Source organism: Corvus hawaiiensis, chromosome 5, assembly GCF_020740725.1.
Source record: "Corvus hawaiiensis isolate bCorHaw1 chromosome 5, bCorHaw1.pri.cur, whole genome shotgun sequence".
Classification (NCBI taxonomy): Eukaryota; Metazoa; Chordata; class Aves; order Passeriformes; family Corvidae; genus Corvus; species Corvus hawaiiensis.
Window position 1 is genome coordinate 39998222 of NC_063217.1, and position 18109 is coordinate 40016330.

Sequence of the window (18109 nt, forward strand, 5' to 3'; positions counted from 1 at the left end):
AGTGATAAATGTAAGACTACAGGAAAGTAATATCCTGAGGTTGTCAGTGTTTGATTTTGCACCTTTGGGCATGCTACTAAAGTCTCTAAAAGGTATGGAGGTAAGATCCTCTGGTATGGAGCCAAGATCCTCTGGATCATCTTAGATATCATAAAACAAACTTATATGTCAGGAAGTAGGAGGTGAGGGCTTGCTGTTCCCTTATTCATTATTATAGTTAACACTGGAGACCTTTGTACTTTTGACTTTTCTACCCATACAGTTCTTTCACAGAGAACCAACACTTCTAGGGTAGCTTCAGCTTTTTTTTTTTTTTTTAACCGATTTGAGAGGTCTAGAAAACTGAATTTCTTTCAAATTCTAGAAGTGTACTGACATCCAGAAGTTTTATGACATCATACAACTATTTACTTCAAAGCACAAATGCAGGAGGTTTTTTACCTACACTGCAGTACTTCTGTCATGCCCTAATTCACCTCTCCTATCTTCAAATGGTAAAACAAGATAATTTCTGATAGGATCAGTAATTGCTTATGTCTTCAACTGAGAAGCAAACACAAAGGGTCATTATGAAAAACTTGGAAAACTTATGCAGGTGCAGTAGATATAAAAGCAAACAAAACATGGAAATTCATAAAGAATGGTAAAGAGAATAGTCCGTAAATGCTAAGAAATCGTTTTGAGGGAGGTCCCACAATGTATTTAATAGCTGTGTTATCTATGACCACCTTAATAAATGACACATACCAGAAACAGAAACACTTCTGAGCATTGAAAATATGATCAAAGACCTAAAGAGATATTTGGAGGAAGACACTGGAAAATGGGTGCTTAACTTAAAGCTAACTTACTAAGAATGACTGTGACAGGATTTTATTTCTGTAATCATGGCTCAGTTAGTTTAATTTACTCTCATAATGGAGGAAAGGGAAGAATACATGAGGCAGCAGATTCCAAAGAAATTTTAAGAACCTGTTTAATTCTGAAAGACACTCCTGCCACAGAGCTCTTGGTCCACATTGTGGTTAAAAGGAAGGTTGAGAAATGTGTGTGTGAAGAGCTAGAGGAATCCTCTAAGCTAGCATGCAGGTAAGACAGCTAACTTTCTGGCATGTGGCAATCCTGTTCTTCACAACAGAGTTGTAAGTTTTGCCTCTGGTCACCTTACTCTTAAGTTCCTTCTAGCTGTTGTTTTCAGCTGTTCCTTTCCAGCTTTCCAGCTGCTGTCTTAAAAGGAGATTCTATACTTGATCAGCAGACTGGACACTAGTCCAGTTAGATACCACAGTTTACTGTCTTGACAAAGTAATTCAGACACCAAAAGATAACAGTTATTTAGATATGCCTGAACCTATAAAGACTGCTGTAAAAATAAAGGTTGAGCAAAATTATGAAGTAGAGAGTTAAAATGCCACTGGAAAAAACAGCACTGTCCCCTCTCAAGATTTTTAAAACAATCCTTCTTTTGTGCAAACAGATGCTTTCCAAAGCAAATTATGAAATGCTTTTTTGTGCCCCTCAGTGGGGACAGACAATACCTATTTCCACTTGTCATTTCTCAATATATTATTTTTTCCTTCTTCCATGTAACCACAGCATTTTTATCACTCTTACTGCATTGCGATTTTGGGACTTCAAAGCTGAATTTGTGGTTGGTCTTCTAAAGCAAAATACTTGGAAACGTGTTCAGCCATGAGGCTGAGTGGTGAATTTTTTGGTTTGCAGTCATGACTTTGAAGATGAAATAAGGCAGCTAAACCTGGAACAATACTGTGTTATGGTATGCAGAGTACAGGAGTGTCAGTACTCAGTGCCAGCTGAGGCACCAGCAAGGACCCCAGTTATATGAAAATGTAGACCCTCTAGGAGTAATTAAACTGAGGAAAAGGTGAAACCTTAGGTGTCTGATTTTTCAGCTTTTTCTGAGCAGTTGGAAATAATTTTTGAAATACTCAGAGAATTTTCCAAATTTTGTGTGCTGCAGAATGAAGACGTCAAAGCACAAACAGAGCCTTGAAAGCTGAACTGCAATTCCCTTTGTGTTACCATCCCAGAAATATTGATTATTGGTGTTTTAGCTTTTATAATGTGTTTTTGTTTATCTAAGATTTGCTCTCTTAGCGTTTTTGTTGTGGTTTTGTTTACTCTTTTTCTGTCTCTTCAAATAATTCTTCTCACTTTTTCTCTATTACTTTTCTTCATCACAGTACTTCGTGTTTTCACTAAGCATGGCTTAATGTTTATGCAGTCATGTCCAGTAAGATATGCTTTATGGCGGCTTGAATGGAAAAAGAATAGATCATGTATTATCCTGTAGGTACCATTTTATGAGACCCACATCAGAGTAACTGAGGAAGGAAGAAAGAAAAAGTAAGGAAGACCCTATACTGTTGATTTTGATGAACATTAAAATAAAAGGGAAAGGAATTAAAATTGGAACATTGCCGACTTTTTAGTGGCAGAAGAAGTTATTTCCAGTTTTTTTGCCTATCGGATTATTTTATGGAATCAAGTTGAGTTTGTTTTTTCTTGCAGACATAAAGGGAAATATAATGCCAACATAAATAATAAAAGAGAACTTCTGTCATGCTAGGCTAAATAATTTGAAATAGCATTACAATAGTTAGTAAAACTACTTTTGGCAGTATTATTGACAATTTGTTTTTCATTGATATTCTGGCACACATACTTCATCATGGATATGTCTGGTTTGTATTAAATTTTCATTTGTAACATGATCTATTTATATGTGTGAATTGTCAGACTAGAAAACCTCACGCTTTAAATCTCTTTGATTTTCTTGCCTCAAGCAATAGCACAAATAATCTTTTATGTTTTAAAAATACCTTCATTTATAGATGCCAATGAAAGTAGCAGGGTTTTGTTTTAAACTGTTCAGTTTATTTCCAATACAGCAATAACTGTGTCTATCTGTGTGGCTTTAATAATATATTTAATATATTAATAATTAATATTTATGTTCTTTTAATATAAAAGAATATCAATAGAATAAGTTAGTATATTCCAGCAGATGATCCTCTATGGTTTATAGTTTGAGAACCTGTTTTCTCTCATTTATTGTCTTACCATATACTTGCTGCTCTATGTTTTGTCTGAGCAGACCTCTACATGATAAAAGCTTGTCAGCTCTATTTTCCCACTTTCTGATGTTATCAGGCATCATTCATAAACTCAGAAGATATGATACTGGCAGAAAAGATAATACCAAGCTGAAAAGCCTTTCTGTCTCTTGTTTGTTTGTTTTTTTTCTCCTCTTGCTCTCCCTCTTCAGGAGTGAGAAAATTGGTGCTGATAGGTGCTCTTCCGTCTGTCTAAAGAGCACTTGAAAGATTACAGTACAGTAAGCTGACAGTTGTCTACATGATCTAAAGGAATTCTCTCTTTCACAGACATGCCATAGCTATGAACCAGTGCCAGAATACAGGAGTTTCCTGAGGTACTGATTCACGGATATAGATAATTCTCTTAAAAACGCATGAACTGTAAAGCAGTGTTGTTTGTAGCTTGCAAGTGCTCTTTTAACACCTGATTAACAACATCATCTAAAAACATCACAGCGTTTGTCAAAGGTGACCTAGAGTAACCACAATAGCAAAACTAGTTTGAGATAATACTTCTTTAGTTTTAATTTAAATACTATAGAGATTTTATTTGTAATCCTGAGCACCAATGCATAACACAATTTTCTGTCCATGTGTGTGCTATGCCTTAGAATCTTTAACTGCAGACATGTTGTTGTCTCTATGCTTTTGAAATTGTTTTGGCTGTAGAATTAAGGGCAAGTAATTCTAGCTCTAAAATTATCAAGACAGCTGGCCTATTTCAAGCCTTATTCATAATATGGTTTGGGTTGGAAGGAACGTTAAAGTCATCTAATACAACACCCCTGTAATGGTCAGGAACACCTTTCACTAGACCAGATTGCTCAAAGCCCCATCCAGCCCAGGCCTGAAAACTTCCAGGGATGGGGTGTCCACAACTTCTCTGGGCAACCTGTTCCAGTGCCTCACCACCCTCATAGTGAGGAATTTCTTTCTATATCTGATCTAAACCTACCTTCTTTCAGTGTAAAGACATCACCCCTTGTCCTATGTGCCCCTGTATTGCTCCTCAGCACCAGGCAGTAGATGATACATAAAGAGGTCTATTATGTCTATTATGTGGTTTTCTTGTTTAGCAGAATTATTGATTTAGATGAGTACAGTTCAGAGTTGTTTAATGTAAATGGGTGTAGGTGGTGGGTGCAGCATCAACCACCCAGATGGACACGCTGATGAATGGAGTTAAGTACTATACAATAAAAGCTAAAGCAGGGGTTGTGGAGGAGGGAAGTATCACTCCCTCCACAGCTATGCTAAAGAGCAAAGAACATTTGTTAAAATGGGTGGCTACAAGGTTTTGTGCCATAAAGGGACTCTGAAGCAACCCTGGGTAACTTGTGCAATTAAGGGATACTCAGATCCCTGAACATGAATGCTTTGAATGTTTTCTTTGTAAAAGTGGCTTATTATTCCTCACAGGTGTAACGAGGAACTCAGAATAGTTAAACACAATCTGGAGAGACAGATTCCTTATGTCTCTCCTTAAGTTTTTCAATTTTGACTCAAAGTATATTTCTTTAGTTACCTTCTGTACTTACTATTCAGAAAGAAAAAAACCCAAACATGTTCTTTTGAAAGATAGATAGATATTTGACAGATATTTTCTACCTGTAAGCCTACCTAAAGAATTGAGTATAGAAAACATAAATTTAAGTCATTAACACAGCACACATATGTTGATAATATTAAAGGAAGTAAATGGAAATCCTTCTTTCCGATATTGATTACTGTGATGCTTGTAAATGGGTTTTTCTGCCTTCTTTTCTGTCTGTATTTTTAAGCAGACACTGTGACTGATCCTGCATGAGGGAAGAAGGAGGTGGGAGCATGGGCAGCAGGGGTGCAACTTGTACTTGCCAGGCAATGAGAAAGATAGATTGCATGAGAATCACTCTGCAGAGTTCTGAATCTGATGAGTGGAATATCAATCTATTCTTATAATGGTGAAAGAACGTTTTTGTGGCACCCAGTGTTTTGACCCTTTAGAAAAAGTAGCAATTTTCTAGTGAAAATTATTCTGTAATTATGTTCAACATAAAGTAGTGAGTGTTGGAAGAGTAAACATCCTCATAGTAATATTAGTCAAACTATTGTTACTATTTGTCTGCTTTGGGTTGTAGAGGTGATTATTAGTTATTTGATTGTTTCATTTATTTTAATTTTTTTTATGTTTAAGTTATTTTTATTCGCTCATTTTTTATGAATCAGAAGCATTAAGATGCTCTCTAATGAGAACTGTGTCTTAATTGGATTATCAAATGCAGGTAACAAAAGGCATCATATTATGCAAAACAGATTCTGAATTAATAACTTTGAATTCTCTATGAATAATAGACATATCACCATTGAAAAATTAAACCAATACCCTCACTTGCAGTTTCGCAACATGCTGATGCTAACAAATGAAATTATTGCACTCTGCTCACTATTAGGGAATTTTGGATTCCTGTTCAGCAGACTACTAAGAATTTAAGATGTGACACAATGCTGTGGTTATTAGCTGTAGTTTTTAAAATTATCTCTATTGACTGAAGAGAACTATTTTCTGTCTCAAAAAAAAGGGTTTCTGCTTTATTAAATAATGCGTTAAAGAAAAAAGAGGTTACTTTTGCTTCTATGTTATCTGTTTTGGAAAACATTGAAAAATCTCTGCTTTTCTTTGGAACACAAATTGATGTCTTTTTCCAACAGAACTAATACATAGTGAATATATTTATATTCAAAGAGGTAAACTCTTCAAGGCTGAGTACACACACAAAATCTATATAATGTTCTATCTTTGCAAAGTAGAAAGTGATAGGTTTGTCAAGTGTTTAGTAATTCTTTCGGCATTATAAAATGAAAACAGTTCTGAGAAAAGGTAATATCCCCAAGAAATTATTAAAACATTGCATTATGACAGGGTCAAGCACTTAGATTAGCATAAAAAACACGAAAGACATTTGCGTATCTTGGCAAGTGATCAAAAGGTAAAGTCTAAGTTCATAAGTTAATATGCACTCTTAAAAATCTTCCTAAAATACATAATTGCTTTACCAAAGTGTGGTATGTTTGTGTATGAATCTCAGTTTCTTTTGTAATACTGCATATATGCTATATCAAGTAAAATGTGTACTAAATTCTTTGAGGCTTCAGTCCTGGAATGACTTAAAATTTTGAGCATCCCATGTAGTCACTGAAGCTATTCAAATCTTCACAACTTTATTACTATTAGTTTCTGTTGTGAAAAATTTAACTCTTGATTATTAGTGAGATATTTCGTGGAATGTTTAAGATTTTATAGATTAAAATAATAGAGCCTTTTTTTTCTAATTTTAGTAACACTTAAGTAACTGTAAGTTAGGAGATTCTTCGTTTCTTACCGTCTGGTCAGTGAGTAAAAATGCATATATCCACTGAAAGGAAAGAAGTCATGTTTAGGTTAGTTCTTACATGAAGTGGAAGAAGTCCTCTAACAACTTGAATTAGGAAAAGCAGTAGGGGAGTTGATAAGCTTAAAAATTACAGATTCAATGATAATTTTTTTATGATCTCTAATATGTGAAAACAATATTTAGTAAAGGGGAAGCATCTTTATAATTTAAATTACAATACATTTTCATATAGTTTCAAAGTAATTGAAAGACCTTTTTCTGTAACTTTACTGTTCTCCAACTCCTATGTTGGAGACCAAAATAGCTATACTGAAGAGCCAAGTTAGACATCATGTAATAGGTGGATCATTCTGCTATGTGTAAACACCTGCTTCATCCAAGGTTTCCTTCCAGTGTATGGTTAACTTGTGAAACTATCATTGTAATCTTTGCTCTCTGGACCACTTCATTCAAGCAGTTTTTACAGGGCATAAAGGCTCTGTAAGCAGAATACATGCTATCTAAAAGTAAAAAATATTTATTGCTAAGTGAACACAATATTTAGCTAGAACTAATTTGCTGTTAGACTATACTGACAATGCTCTCCACCTTGCAGTTGATCTGCATCTTGCCAGGTACTCAGTGGGTCTTTGCTGGCCAGACAGTTCCAAGTATAACATGTGTTGACTTCCATGGCTCGTTGAAACGGACTGATCCTCAGTGTTGTTTAAACTTCTGTCTCTGTTTTTGGTTCTATGATTTTATAACTTTTCATACTTGTGGCTTGTTTTCCCTCCGCTCTGACTGACCTTGTTCAACAAGCTTTGTTCTGTCTGCAGTTTTAGCTTTCTTGCATTGCGTGGCTTCACACTACATAATTTCTGATAGTTCTTCCTCACAATTTAGTAGTTTCCTCAGAAGTATCCTGGGCTGCATCCAAAGCCGTGTGGCCAGCAGCCAAGGGAGGTGTTTCTCCCCCTGCACTCCATTCTCCTTAGATCCCACATGGAGTGCTGCATCCAGCTGTGGGGCCTCCAACATAATAAGGATGTGGACAGGATGGAGCGAATTCAGAGGAGGGCCTGGTCTAGAGGAAGGTGGCTCTGCCCATGGCAGGGGTAATGGAATTGAAATGATCTTTAAGGTTCCTTCAAACCTAAAATGTTCTATGATCCTATGACTTCTGTGTTGTGGTGCAGTCTTTGTTTTTTTGTCATATTAAAATGGTACACTTGCTAACTCACTCAATCTAAATAAACCAGATACTATTCCAGGAAATTTTGACAGCATTACTTAAAACTTTTTTCATTCATAAGGTTAAGATTGTAGTTTAATATATAGACATACAGAATAAATAAACAAACTATCTTAAAGTGTAAACTTTTCTATTTAATAATACAGGTAGGTGGAAGGAGTAAGCAAGAATTTATATCTCTATGCTGTCTACTTATTTCTGTTCACTGGTGCAGACAAGTAAATAGCATTCTTTTAACGTGCTCAGAAATAAATATTCTTCTAAATTCTGAAGTCATTCTGAGTATGTATATGCTTAGTGATCCTTACAAAAACAGTAGATCATACATAATTTTCTAATCTAATGTCTCAGGCAGAGATGTTGTTGGAAAAAAAATAGCTGAATTTGTGTAATCTCACACTTGCTAAACACTGAGATTGGTTGTCAATAAGTACAAATGTCTTACCAACAATGTTAAAGTTGCTAAAATGTATTTTATTTTTATTCCCACAGTAATTTTACTAATTTTTTTTATTTATCTTATTTTTATTCAGTTGTTATTATTAGTTTCTTCACGTGGATTTTTATTCCATTTGTTAGGCATAGTGGAAAGTAATGAAACAAGTGAAAATAGTATAGACATACTCAAAAAGACTGGCAGAAATGAATTGGGAGGTTTTTGACATTTGAAAGAAACATTTTATTAGTGTATTGACAACTATAGTTTTCTTCCAAGAGGCTTCTACATGGAAAGGCAGCTTTGAAGGAAATTCAGGCAACTCTAATGAAAGAAATTTAGATTTTATGATAGAAGAGGTTTTTCTGATTATGTTAATCTGACACAGCCTGATTGTGTCCCCCAAAGGCCATGGCAAAACATATCAGGCAGACTCTCTAAATTGGAATAACTCTAAAATCTCCTAAAGATGCTAATGTAGTTATCAGAGAAGAGTTTACAAGAGTTCTTTCAAAGATTATTTTTTAGTAACTCAGACTTTTTTCTACCAGTTTGTATTTGAAAAAATGCGTTTGAAGGTTATCAAATCTAGCTATAAAATACCATTTTTCAATTGAATTGGGTACTCATGCATTTTATAGCTACCATTAAATAAGTCATGTTGCCAAAGAGTTGCTCAAAGCTAAATTCTAAATGGGTTACATTAAGTATTCTCAAAGTATTTGCAGGCACAATCACCGTGTATACAGGAAGGTAAGTTTATGTATGCAAACAGGTACATAGGCTAGAGTAATTGGGCAGATTGGCTAATTATGTTTCTAGGCAGGCATGCACAGTTTGGGGTATGCAAATTAATGCAATCAGAAGTATTGCTGGTAAATTAAGGCCATATATTTAATTCTACCTTTTAGGTGTCAACGATGTCAGATAAGGCGGAGCTTGCATTCAGTAATAGTTATTTTATTACAAGACAGGTACCAAAGCCTTTTCAGGAAATTTTTGGTGGAAGAGGTTGACTTTCACATGACATCATATATTTAATGTGACAACATATTAACAAGTACAAGAACACTTAGAGTGATTGCAGTAGAATTGCAGAATTTTATTCGCTGCAAGTTGCAGTGGTCTGGGTTTTCTTCTTTCATATTGAATTATTGATTATAATAAATACAAGGAAGAAATAAGTGATTTATTAAAGCTAAATAACTGCCTTGTTTGCTGTTTTTTCTTGTTTAAACATTTTAAAATGTAAATATATGTTGTTTTATCTGCACAGCTCACATAAGTAATAACTTATGTAATAACTATATATTATATATATATGTAATATATATATATAAATAACTGTAACATGTTACCGTTAAGTTTTGTGCATATTTCAGGATATTATTGGCAGACATCAATGATCATAACTCAAGATAATTTTTATCATCACAGTAGTTTCTCAGTTATTTCCATGTCAATAGTTTTCATATGTGATCATTGCCTAGCTGTAGAAAACATAACTCCCACACCTGGTTGCAAAGAAATAGTCAACAAAAACAAATCTGATGCAGTTAAATAATGATGAAAGGAAATACTTGAGTATATAAGTAAAATGCATTATTCAGGTATTTAATGAAATGCACGTATCTACCGTAACTAGGATTAAAAATATTTTTAATTGACTGTTCATATTTGCCTGTCAGTGACTGACAGTCAAAAGTAGCTGTTCAGCAGCTTTGATAATACAGTCCACTTTCAGCATCATTGTGCTAAAGCTTCTGAATAGATATCCATACAAACCATATCCATGACCAGGTAACTCTGGATTGATACCTTCCAAGTATCATTTTTTAATAATTTCTTTATCATTGTACCTTTCATTACAATTTTGGAAAAATACGAATCTATCTGTTTTTTGCAAAAGTATTTTTAGTTACGTAGAAGCCAGTTTCGGTAACAGTGATCTGCTGAAGGCCTCAGAGGAGTTGTGTGTAAAAGAGGAAATTTGACGCAGTTCACCTTAAATGAGTAACCTGGGACAGTTTGGATTTAAAAGCCTAACAAAGCAGAGGTTAGTTGAGGAAGGTAATTTATACGACTACATCAAATATTTTCTGTTTTCTTCATACCTCTCTACTTATCACAGAACTGCAATTTCTATGTTCTGAGCTTGTTCTAGTTTCTGTCCTTGCGATCCTTTCTGAGACACCTCATTTTCTTTTCCTTCAGGTGATTTTACTTCTTTTTATCTAAAATGTTTTTTTTTTTCCTTTCTTTTTCTTCTCTTGTCTTCATCAAGGGCATGCACAAGGGTGCACATATACTAAAACACTAAGCACCACTAGTCCTTTCTTTGATACATTTTAGGCATCTACACCAACTCTCCCTGTGTGTCTCACAAATTCTGCTTCCAGTTTCTGGTTTTTGCTGATGTCAGTGAGCTTCTCTCTGTTGATGTCTGGAACTTTTGCAATTGATCTGTACAGCATTTTAAAGTTACTGTATCTCTGATAAACAGAAATTGAATTATGTTGGTACGTGGGATGCTGGTCCTGTCAGTAGCCTCAGGCTACTGAGGCACTTTGGGATAATTGTGAGCTATAAAAGTAACAAGAAGTTAGAGAAAGATGCATCCATCTATATAATCAAATGATGCTGGAACTCATGTGAATGATTGGAAAACTCTCAAGTGAAAGGAGCAGCAGTAGTCTGATTATTACTATATATTGTACATGAGCAAAGATACAGTTCAGGGGGTTTTTTTACTATAATAGAAATGAGATGATTTCTACTTAGTCTTCAAGTTAAGCAACTCATCAAAAAGGATTGTTATTTATTGTTAATTAAGGTGGTATGTTTGAATTGTTTCCTTTTTAATACTTCCTGGTGGACATAAAAACTTCCTGTATTGATATTCTAATACTCATTATGCTACATGTAACTGAAGCTATTTCTGGCTTTTTCAATAGTAACTGACAGTGTCTGTGTACAGCATCTCAGGTTCCTGTTTACATTGTAAAAAAATCCGTGCAGTTCAAAATTTCATCACACAGCATAACCTGAATGTAAACTTCTATGATTCCTGTGATTTTTTTTTTTTCTTCTTCTAAAAGACCACATTTACAGCCAAAATTATTCACAGCATATAAACATTCCCAGCTTGGACGTTTTTGTCATCACCATTTTACTGTTAGGTGTGTGCTTTTTAGCCTTTTACTCCGCTCATTATAAAACCAGAGGATGAGGAGTTTATTTTCTTGTTTCTTTTTATTACTTCAGACAAGTTCTTCTCAAACAGTGATTCATTACTAGCAAAATAGTTCTTGATTATCTGTAGGTGAACCAATATGAAAGAGTTCTGCTCCATTAAAGAATCTTTGATTTGAGGTTTTATAAGTTTGAACATTTGCATGTGTCCTCATAAGTCACTGCTGTATTCTAAGTGTAATCAATTTTAGGTTACTCATTAAAATCCCAAGAAGAAAACACAGTATAAAAATCACGCATTATTGTTTATTTTTTTTTATTTATAGGCAAGAAGTTACTTCTTCATATATTTTTAGGTCATAAAGGAGCTGTTTCAGGATACAGTGGTTGCTAAATCCTTTCATAGTAAAAAAGAAAAAAAAGGAAAAATGAATGAATACAAATTAATTCAAAGCTACAGAGAAAAAGCATGTCTGTCTGAAGATGTCCATATGCCTCAAACTACAAGCTACAAAAGTAATGGGAAGAAGCATCAGTAACTTATTTTAGACTTTTTGTCTGACCCAGCATAACTTTCTCCTAAGTTGAAATGATCCATCTAGCTCTATATAACTGTTTATATGAGGATACACATGTATGCTTGTGTAGATTGAATCTGTGCTCCAGTGGATTACCTTTTTTTTCGCTTTGAACTTTATATTGAGTGTTGACTGAATTTTGCAATGTAAACAGTGAAAGGCAGTGTTCAAAGTGGGGCAGACAATACTCTGAAGGACACCTGTTTCTAGAGAAGTCTTTATTATATAGTTCTCTAAAACTTAAAGGTTGCCTCGTTAGATACCAGTGTTGATACAACAGTTCTATTCATACTGTTTAATAACAAAAAGAAGAGTAACTGCCACATAATTCCAGCGTCTTTCACTGATAAGTGTAACAGTCACCAAAGCATCATCTTAATTATCTCTTTCTACTCATATGTCTTAGAAAGTGAAATAATATGCAGGCATCAAGTATCACTACAGTGAGTAAAGTACAAAGGTGAAGAAGTTTATACCAAAGACATTGGCAGTTCTTTACGTAGGAGAAAACTTTATGGTTCAAATTATGTATGGCTTACTGTTTGTAAAGGCTCATTAAAATACCCTGAATATGTTCTATTTTTACTACTGCTTATCAGAATTACATACTTTTTGTTTACTTACAGTATGAAAGAGGCTGGTTTAGGCCATAAGCAGTGGAGGGGTGGTCCCATTTCATCAAACTGCAAGCAGTGTCCAGTAGTTTATACCAATCCTGTTTGTGGATCAGATGGTCACACATATTCTTCTCAGGTAAGAATTGAATAAAGAACTAAATTAATCTTTCATTGTTCCAGTCAATTCCAGCTTTTGGAAAATAAAATACTGTATTATAACACAAACTAATACTTACTTGTTTTGGCTAAAATAATGTATTACGGAATGCAACCTACAACGATTCTAGTATATTGTATGATGTAAAAGTGAAATGGTAGCAAATCCTAAGCAGCATAAACCAGTAATACCTGGAGCAGCAGAGTGTAAGAGTGCTCCACAATGTAATGGAACACACTAAGTGCTCCACAATGTGACAGACACCATGGCAGGGTTTTGAGGAAGCAAAAAAGTGTTGGGTGTCTCCAGCTGGGGGTAGAATAGGCATATTAAGTCAGATTTTCCAGTTGAACATTGAAGGTGGGCTTCAAATTCCAGGCACTTAGATATACACATAACATACCCAGAAAAAAAATGTAATAGTGTAAGTAATTCTGCATATCTTTCCTTGCAACAGCTTATTATGAGTTTTAAGATCATAATCAAATCTTCCTTCTCTAGCCCTTTACCCTCCTGTCTTTTCTTTCATACTTATTTGGAGATAAAATAGTAATTTTAAAATGCTACTGTCAGTTCAGTCAGTGTTTGGATGAAATGTTTTGTGCTGCTCCTGCTGAAGCCTAAAAATCCTGGGACTTCATTAGTACAGTGCAGAGGTGAAATTGTGAGATGGAGGGACTTCATAATGCTGAAAACAAAATAATTTGTTTAGCATCCTTCCTTAAAAATTTCAGCAGAATAATGCTCAGCCAATATTAACAACTGAGTCCTCTCTAATAGAAAAAATTGTGGGCTCTTGATGAACCCATTTTTCTCAGAAACAACATGCAATTCAGTAGTGTGAAAGGAGCTGCTGTATTCTGTCTTACTGACACTGTGTCCTTACACTAACAAATTGTTTCATTAGTGGATAATATCCAGTGCTTCAAGAGAAGTATAATAATAGATTAAATTGATGGAGATGAAAAAGCTCTGTGTTTGTTACTTATGAAGAAAAAATACCATATCATATTTTAAACAAAATACGTTTAGGATATTTCCTAATACCTAAAGATTTTTAGAGTTTCCATTTGTTGAATTTTTTGTTTGTTTTCTACTGTAATCACAAACTAATCACATCTGAAGTTTACACATCTGTAGTCACATATGAAGTTTATAAAAAAGAATTAGTTTCCAGGAGGGACTGTGTTGGATTGAACACCCAAGTGTCCTCTCCAAGGATATGTAATTCTTGAGAAAATAAAACCAACAGATATAACTAGCCCTTCCTAAACCCTGACAATTGTTAGGTGTTTATCCTAAATCTTACATTAGAAAATGTTTTTCCTACAAACTTGAATATTTAGTTATAGGGATTTGGTCTAGAATCCTAGTCTTCCTTTAAAGAAAGTAATTAAAAAGTTTCTAATGCTTATACGAGGTGTGTGTAGCATCTGAGGCCCTACAAATGAATTCTGGACTCTTTGGTGTAGCTAAAAAATACTTCTTTTCATTAACACTATGACTTTAAGAATTTGAAAAGTATTCATATTTTCATTAACTGTAATCTCCTGCCTTTGTTTTTTTCTGAGCTAGAAGTGTGCTGACATCTTACGAGACATTAGGTGATACTGTCATTTAGTATTTACTTTGCCTTGCCATTCAAAGGTTCAGGCAGTCTTTAAGTCTCAAGTCCAGGCTGCACATAGATGCAATACAGATGGTAGTCTCTACAACTTTGCAATTTAAATAGATGGGGTAGATAAGTTAATATAGTTAATACTGGATGAGCATCCTTTTTATTTTTTAAATACTGTATATTTCATTCATTACAATCTCTCCCTATGTTCTTCCTAATGTAATACAAAAATCACCTCAGTTTAACCTCACTGCTTATTTCCTATTTTACCATATAGGATGGCTGTAATCTGAATAGTTCTATAGGTAGAGGTGACCTTTCTGGCCTCTCATGGTCTGGTCTGGAGTAGGTGTACAAAAGTCTATAAATATTGATTAGATGCAGATATTTTTAAATGTGTCATGTGTTAAAGGTGCAGCTGTGCTTCTCAGAGGGAGCGATGAGAAATGAGTGGATTAAATAGACACATTGTGCTTCCATTCCAGTGCATGGTCAGTGCTGCAGTCAGTGCGGCAATACATTATCCAGCCTCACTACCCCTTGCATGCAAACAGTGCAGAAGTAACACATCATCAGACATATTTTGCAGGGTTGTACTTTTGTCTTCCACTACCTTGTAATGGCAGATTTCAAATCTCAGCTTACGGAAGAAAAATTCTAAAAAAATTTATTGCCACAGAATATCTATATTAGCCTATAAATATTTATTTTTCTTTGTTTTCAATGATTGGAGGATTTCATATTCTGTGGTACCAGTTGCATCAAAACAGAGGTCCTTGCCAGGTTATTTCAAGAGCAGTGTTTTTAAAAATTGACAAAAGAAAAATATTTGTGTTCCTGTATTCCAGGAAAAGTTTGTTTCCTTTGTCATCAAGCTCCAGTAGGAGTTTATACAGCAATTTTCTTTTATTTAGAAAGCATTCATCAATGATTCTGGAAAATTGTATAATACGTTTTCTGAAAATAAGTCATTAAATAGCAGTAGTGTTGTAGAACACAGCCAGGCAGTTGACATTTGTCAGATGGATGCTGTATTGGGAGTGTATCCTTGCTCTTCAGGGCAAGCCTATGAAATGCTTGTATTAAGTTATGTAACTGTAGCTATGTCATACACGTGTTTTGCTTTGGAAAGCAAGCAAACAAAAAAAGATTATGTAGTAGGTGGACTATCTAGAAAAAAAGGTTATCCCCTAAATTGAGCTTTTCCAGAGTCAGGTAAGGATATTTTGTTTTCCGCTCATTTTTGCGGTCCAGGTCAGGTTTACTATTTTCTCAGCTCACAATTAATCTCATGAAGTCAGTGTAAAAGAACAGTAGCAGGTGTAAGATATTTGTTACTAGCATTACAAGAATGTTTAAACAAAAATATTACATGCTGAAATATTGAGTAATCAAAGTGAACATTAATCACTGTGTGAGAAGATACTCAGTATAAAAAGATCCTGCCATTTCCTTGGCAGGGTGGTAGTACAACTTTTACTTAATAGCCTTTAAATAATACTGTATGTGTTGTACAGTTGGTCTGTTTTTACCTTCTGCATTTCTCTTAACTTTGGCACTTGACAGTGCAGTATCTATTTTTGCACTAGGAATTTTCCAGCAGTGCTTGAGTAGCATAAGGCTTTGGTATCCCTATATACTTGACATTCTCCATGAAAAACACAGGCTGTTTGTAGCTTCATCTTTCCTGGGATTAATAGGGAAATAAAAGGACATGAAGTGCAGCTCAGATGGGGTGTTTTGGGCCAGCAACCCAGCTGCTGCCATTCTTTCACCTGGGGAAGCAACTCACTGCTGTGCAGCACATGCTGTAAAGCTGCTGTAACTGGGGATGAGATGGTGATACTCAGGCTTGGATGCTTCTGTTGGAACAATTTTCCAGTATTGCACTATGTTGTAACTGGAATTTCAGAAAAATGGCCAAGAGCAAAAAAAAAAAAAAAATACGGTCATAGGGAGGTGAATTTTTTTTTTTTAGTTGATTTTGCATATTTTTATTACAGCTCTGGTATTTAGTGTAATAGGCTGAAGTTTTCTCTCTTAAGTTGAATGTGGTAGACAGTTAGTCCCACTTAAACAAAATGCAACCTTCAATAACATCCATGAACAGTATTTTAAAAGCACCACAGAAAAAAATTAATCTTTGTACTATGCCCATTGCTCCATGATTTTGTTCCAGCATCACTTTGAAAGTTCTATTGTTAGCAACAATTTACTCAAGATGGCTTCATATTGATAGTGAATTTTTTATGAAATTTATTTTCTCCTACCTATGAAAGCTTCATGTTATTGATGACAACCCTGTATGTATAAACAGCAATAGAAATTACATTTTGCAAAAGTAATGGGTCGAAACTAGCTTCTCAGACTAAGATGCAAACTGTATAGAAAAGTATACAGAAAAGAGGACACAGGTTCTTGACAGGGTATGCAGATAGACAGGTATGTGGACTTAGATCTTTAATATTCAAATACTTTCTTCAGTCTCCCAAATTACAGTTCCTTTCTGTGAGGAGGCTTGAAAGAGAGTTGTGGGATAAAATTGCACTGTGTGAAGGGGTGAGTTTAATACTCTATTCAAGTTTTGTTTATCCTTTTGCATGAATCTGAAATAGATTTTTATTCTCTGGGCATCCCATATTCAACATTTTTCTTTTAAAAATCATTGCTATCTTTTTTCGTTTCAGGTATTTTTAAAACTTTAACTTAACAATCTGTATCTCTTAGCAGTGTGTTTGGTGTAAGACGGCTTGTTGGGAAGAAACAAAAAAAAAAAGTATTGGCATTTTTATTTTAATCTTTGTTGTTATTTTAAGGATTGTGATTTTATATAAGCTAAATTGATTTAAATTTATTAATTAGTGTATTGTCAGCTTTCAGTTCACATGCCTGAGCTGTTGAATGTTCTTTCCTACTTCAGAAGATACTGCTAGAAACAGAACTGCTATTACAAAATATCTATTTTGTAATAGTAAATGAAAGTATTGTTCACAAGCCTGATTCAAAGTATGTCAGTCTTACTTCTTAAATTGGGCTAATCCACTATGCCCTTCCTTTTTTATCTGCCTTGTTACTAAGCAATCTGCTGTAAGACTTAACTGTCAGTTGAAATGTAGACAAAAATAATAAGGTTAAATCATTGCCTGCCACCTTTAGTAATAAAGTAATGTAATCTCTCTGAAATAAGTTGTTTTACAGTGTGCAGGTCTTTACTTTTGCAGCTGGAAGAATGAGCTGCTTCTAGGTGCTCCACCAGAACTGATTTGTTTTTCTAATACAAGTAGATTTTGTCAAAAGGGACATCTCAAAATTAAGATTTGTGTCTCTTGCCCAAACAAGACCCAGCCAAAATCACCCTGTTCAAAGTGGAAAAATTTAAAACCTTCTACAGACCAAATCTGAGTTGTACTGTTACAGTGAACTTCTGGCTGAGGTGCACTGGCAAATAAAACAAAGTTGTTGGTAAATGAAAAAAAAAAAAAAGGGGACCTACAAACCGTGGCCAGCCCTTCTTCTGCCCCATTCTCTCCCCTTTAAAAAAACCCCACAAACAACAAAAACCCTGTAATGAAATTTTTTTTTCAATGAAACTGGCCAATAGACAGTGATAAAGATAAAATTTATCTTACTTGATTGATCCTGGAGTATACTTTGGGTCTTTACAGAAATAGTAGAAACTTGTTGTTTATTGTTTAAATCCTAAATTTGCCTTAAAAGGCAAACAATAATAAAAGAAGGAAATGAGATTGGCAGAAGCTGGAAAATCAGACATGGATGGGTT

The 18109-nt window shown here is 34.6% G+C and overlaps 1 protein-coding gene across 6 annotated transcripts in view; it reads left to right on the forward strand.

Moving 5' to 3' along the window:
* Window positions 1–18109, forward strand: part of SPOCK3 (SPARC (osteonectin), cwcv and kazal like domains proteoglycan 3) — a 188418-nt gene that overhangs the window by 103855 nt on the left and 66454 nt on the right. For 5 of the 6 annotated variants that reach the window (XM_048304288.1, XM_048304285.1, XM_048304286.1 and 2 more), the window contains one exon: window positions 12563–12689. The exons of the other annotated variant lie outside the window; for it this stretch is intronic. In XM_048304288.1, coding sequence (XP_048160245.1) covers window positions 12563–12689 — 127 coding nt within the window. The remainder of the gene's footprint in view (window positions 1–12562; window positions 12690–18109) is intronic. 6 annotated transcript variants of the gene reach the window in all.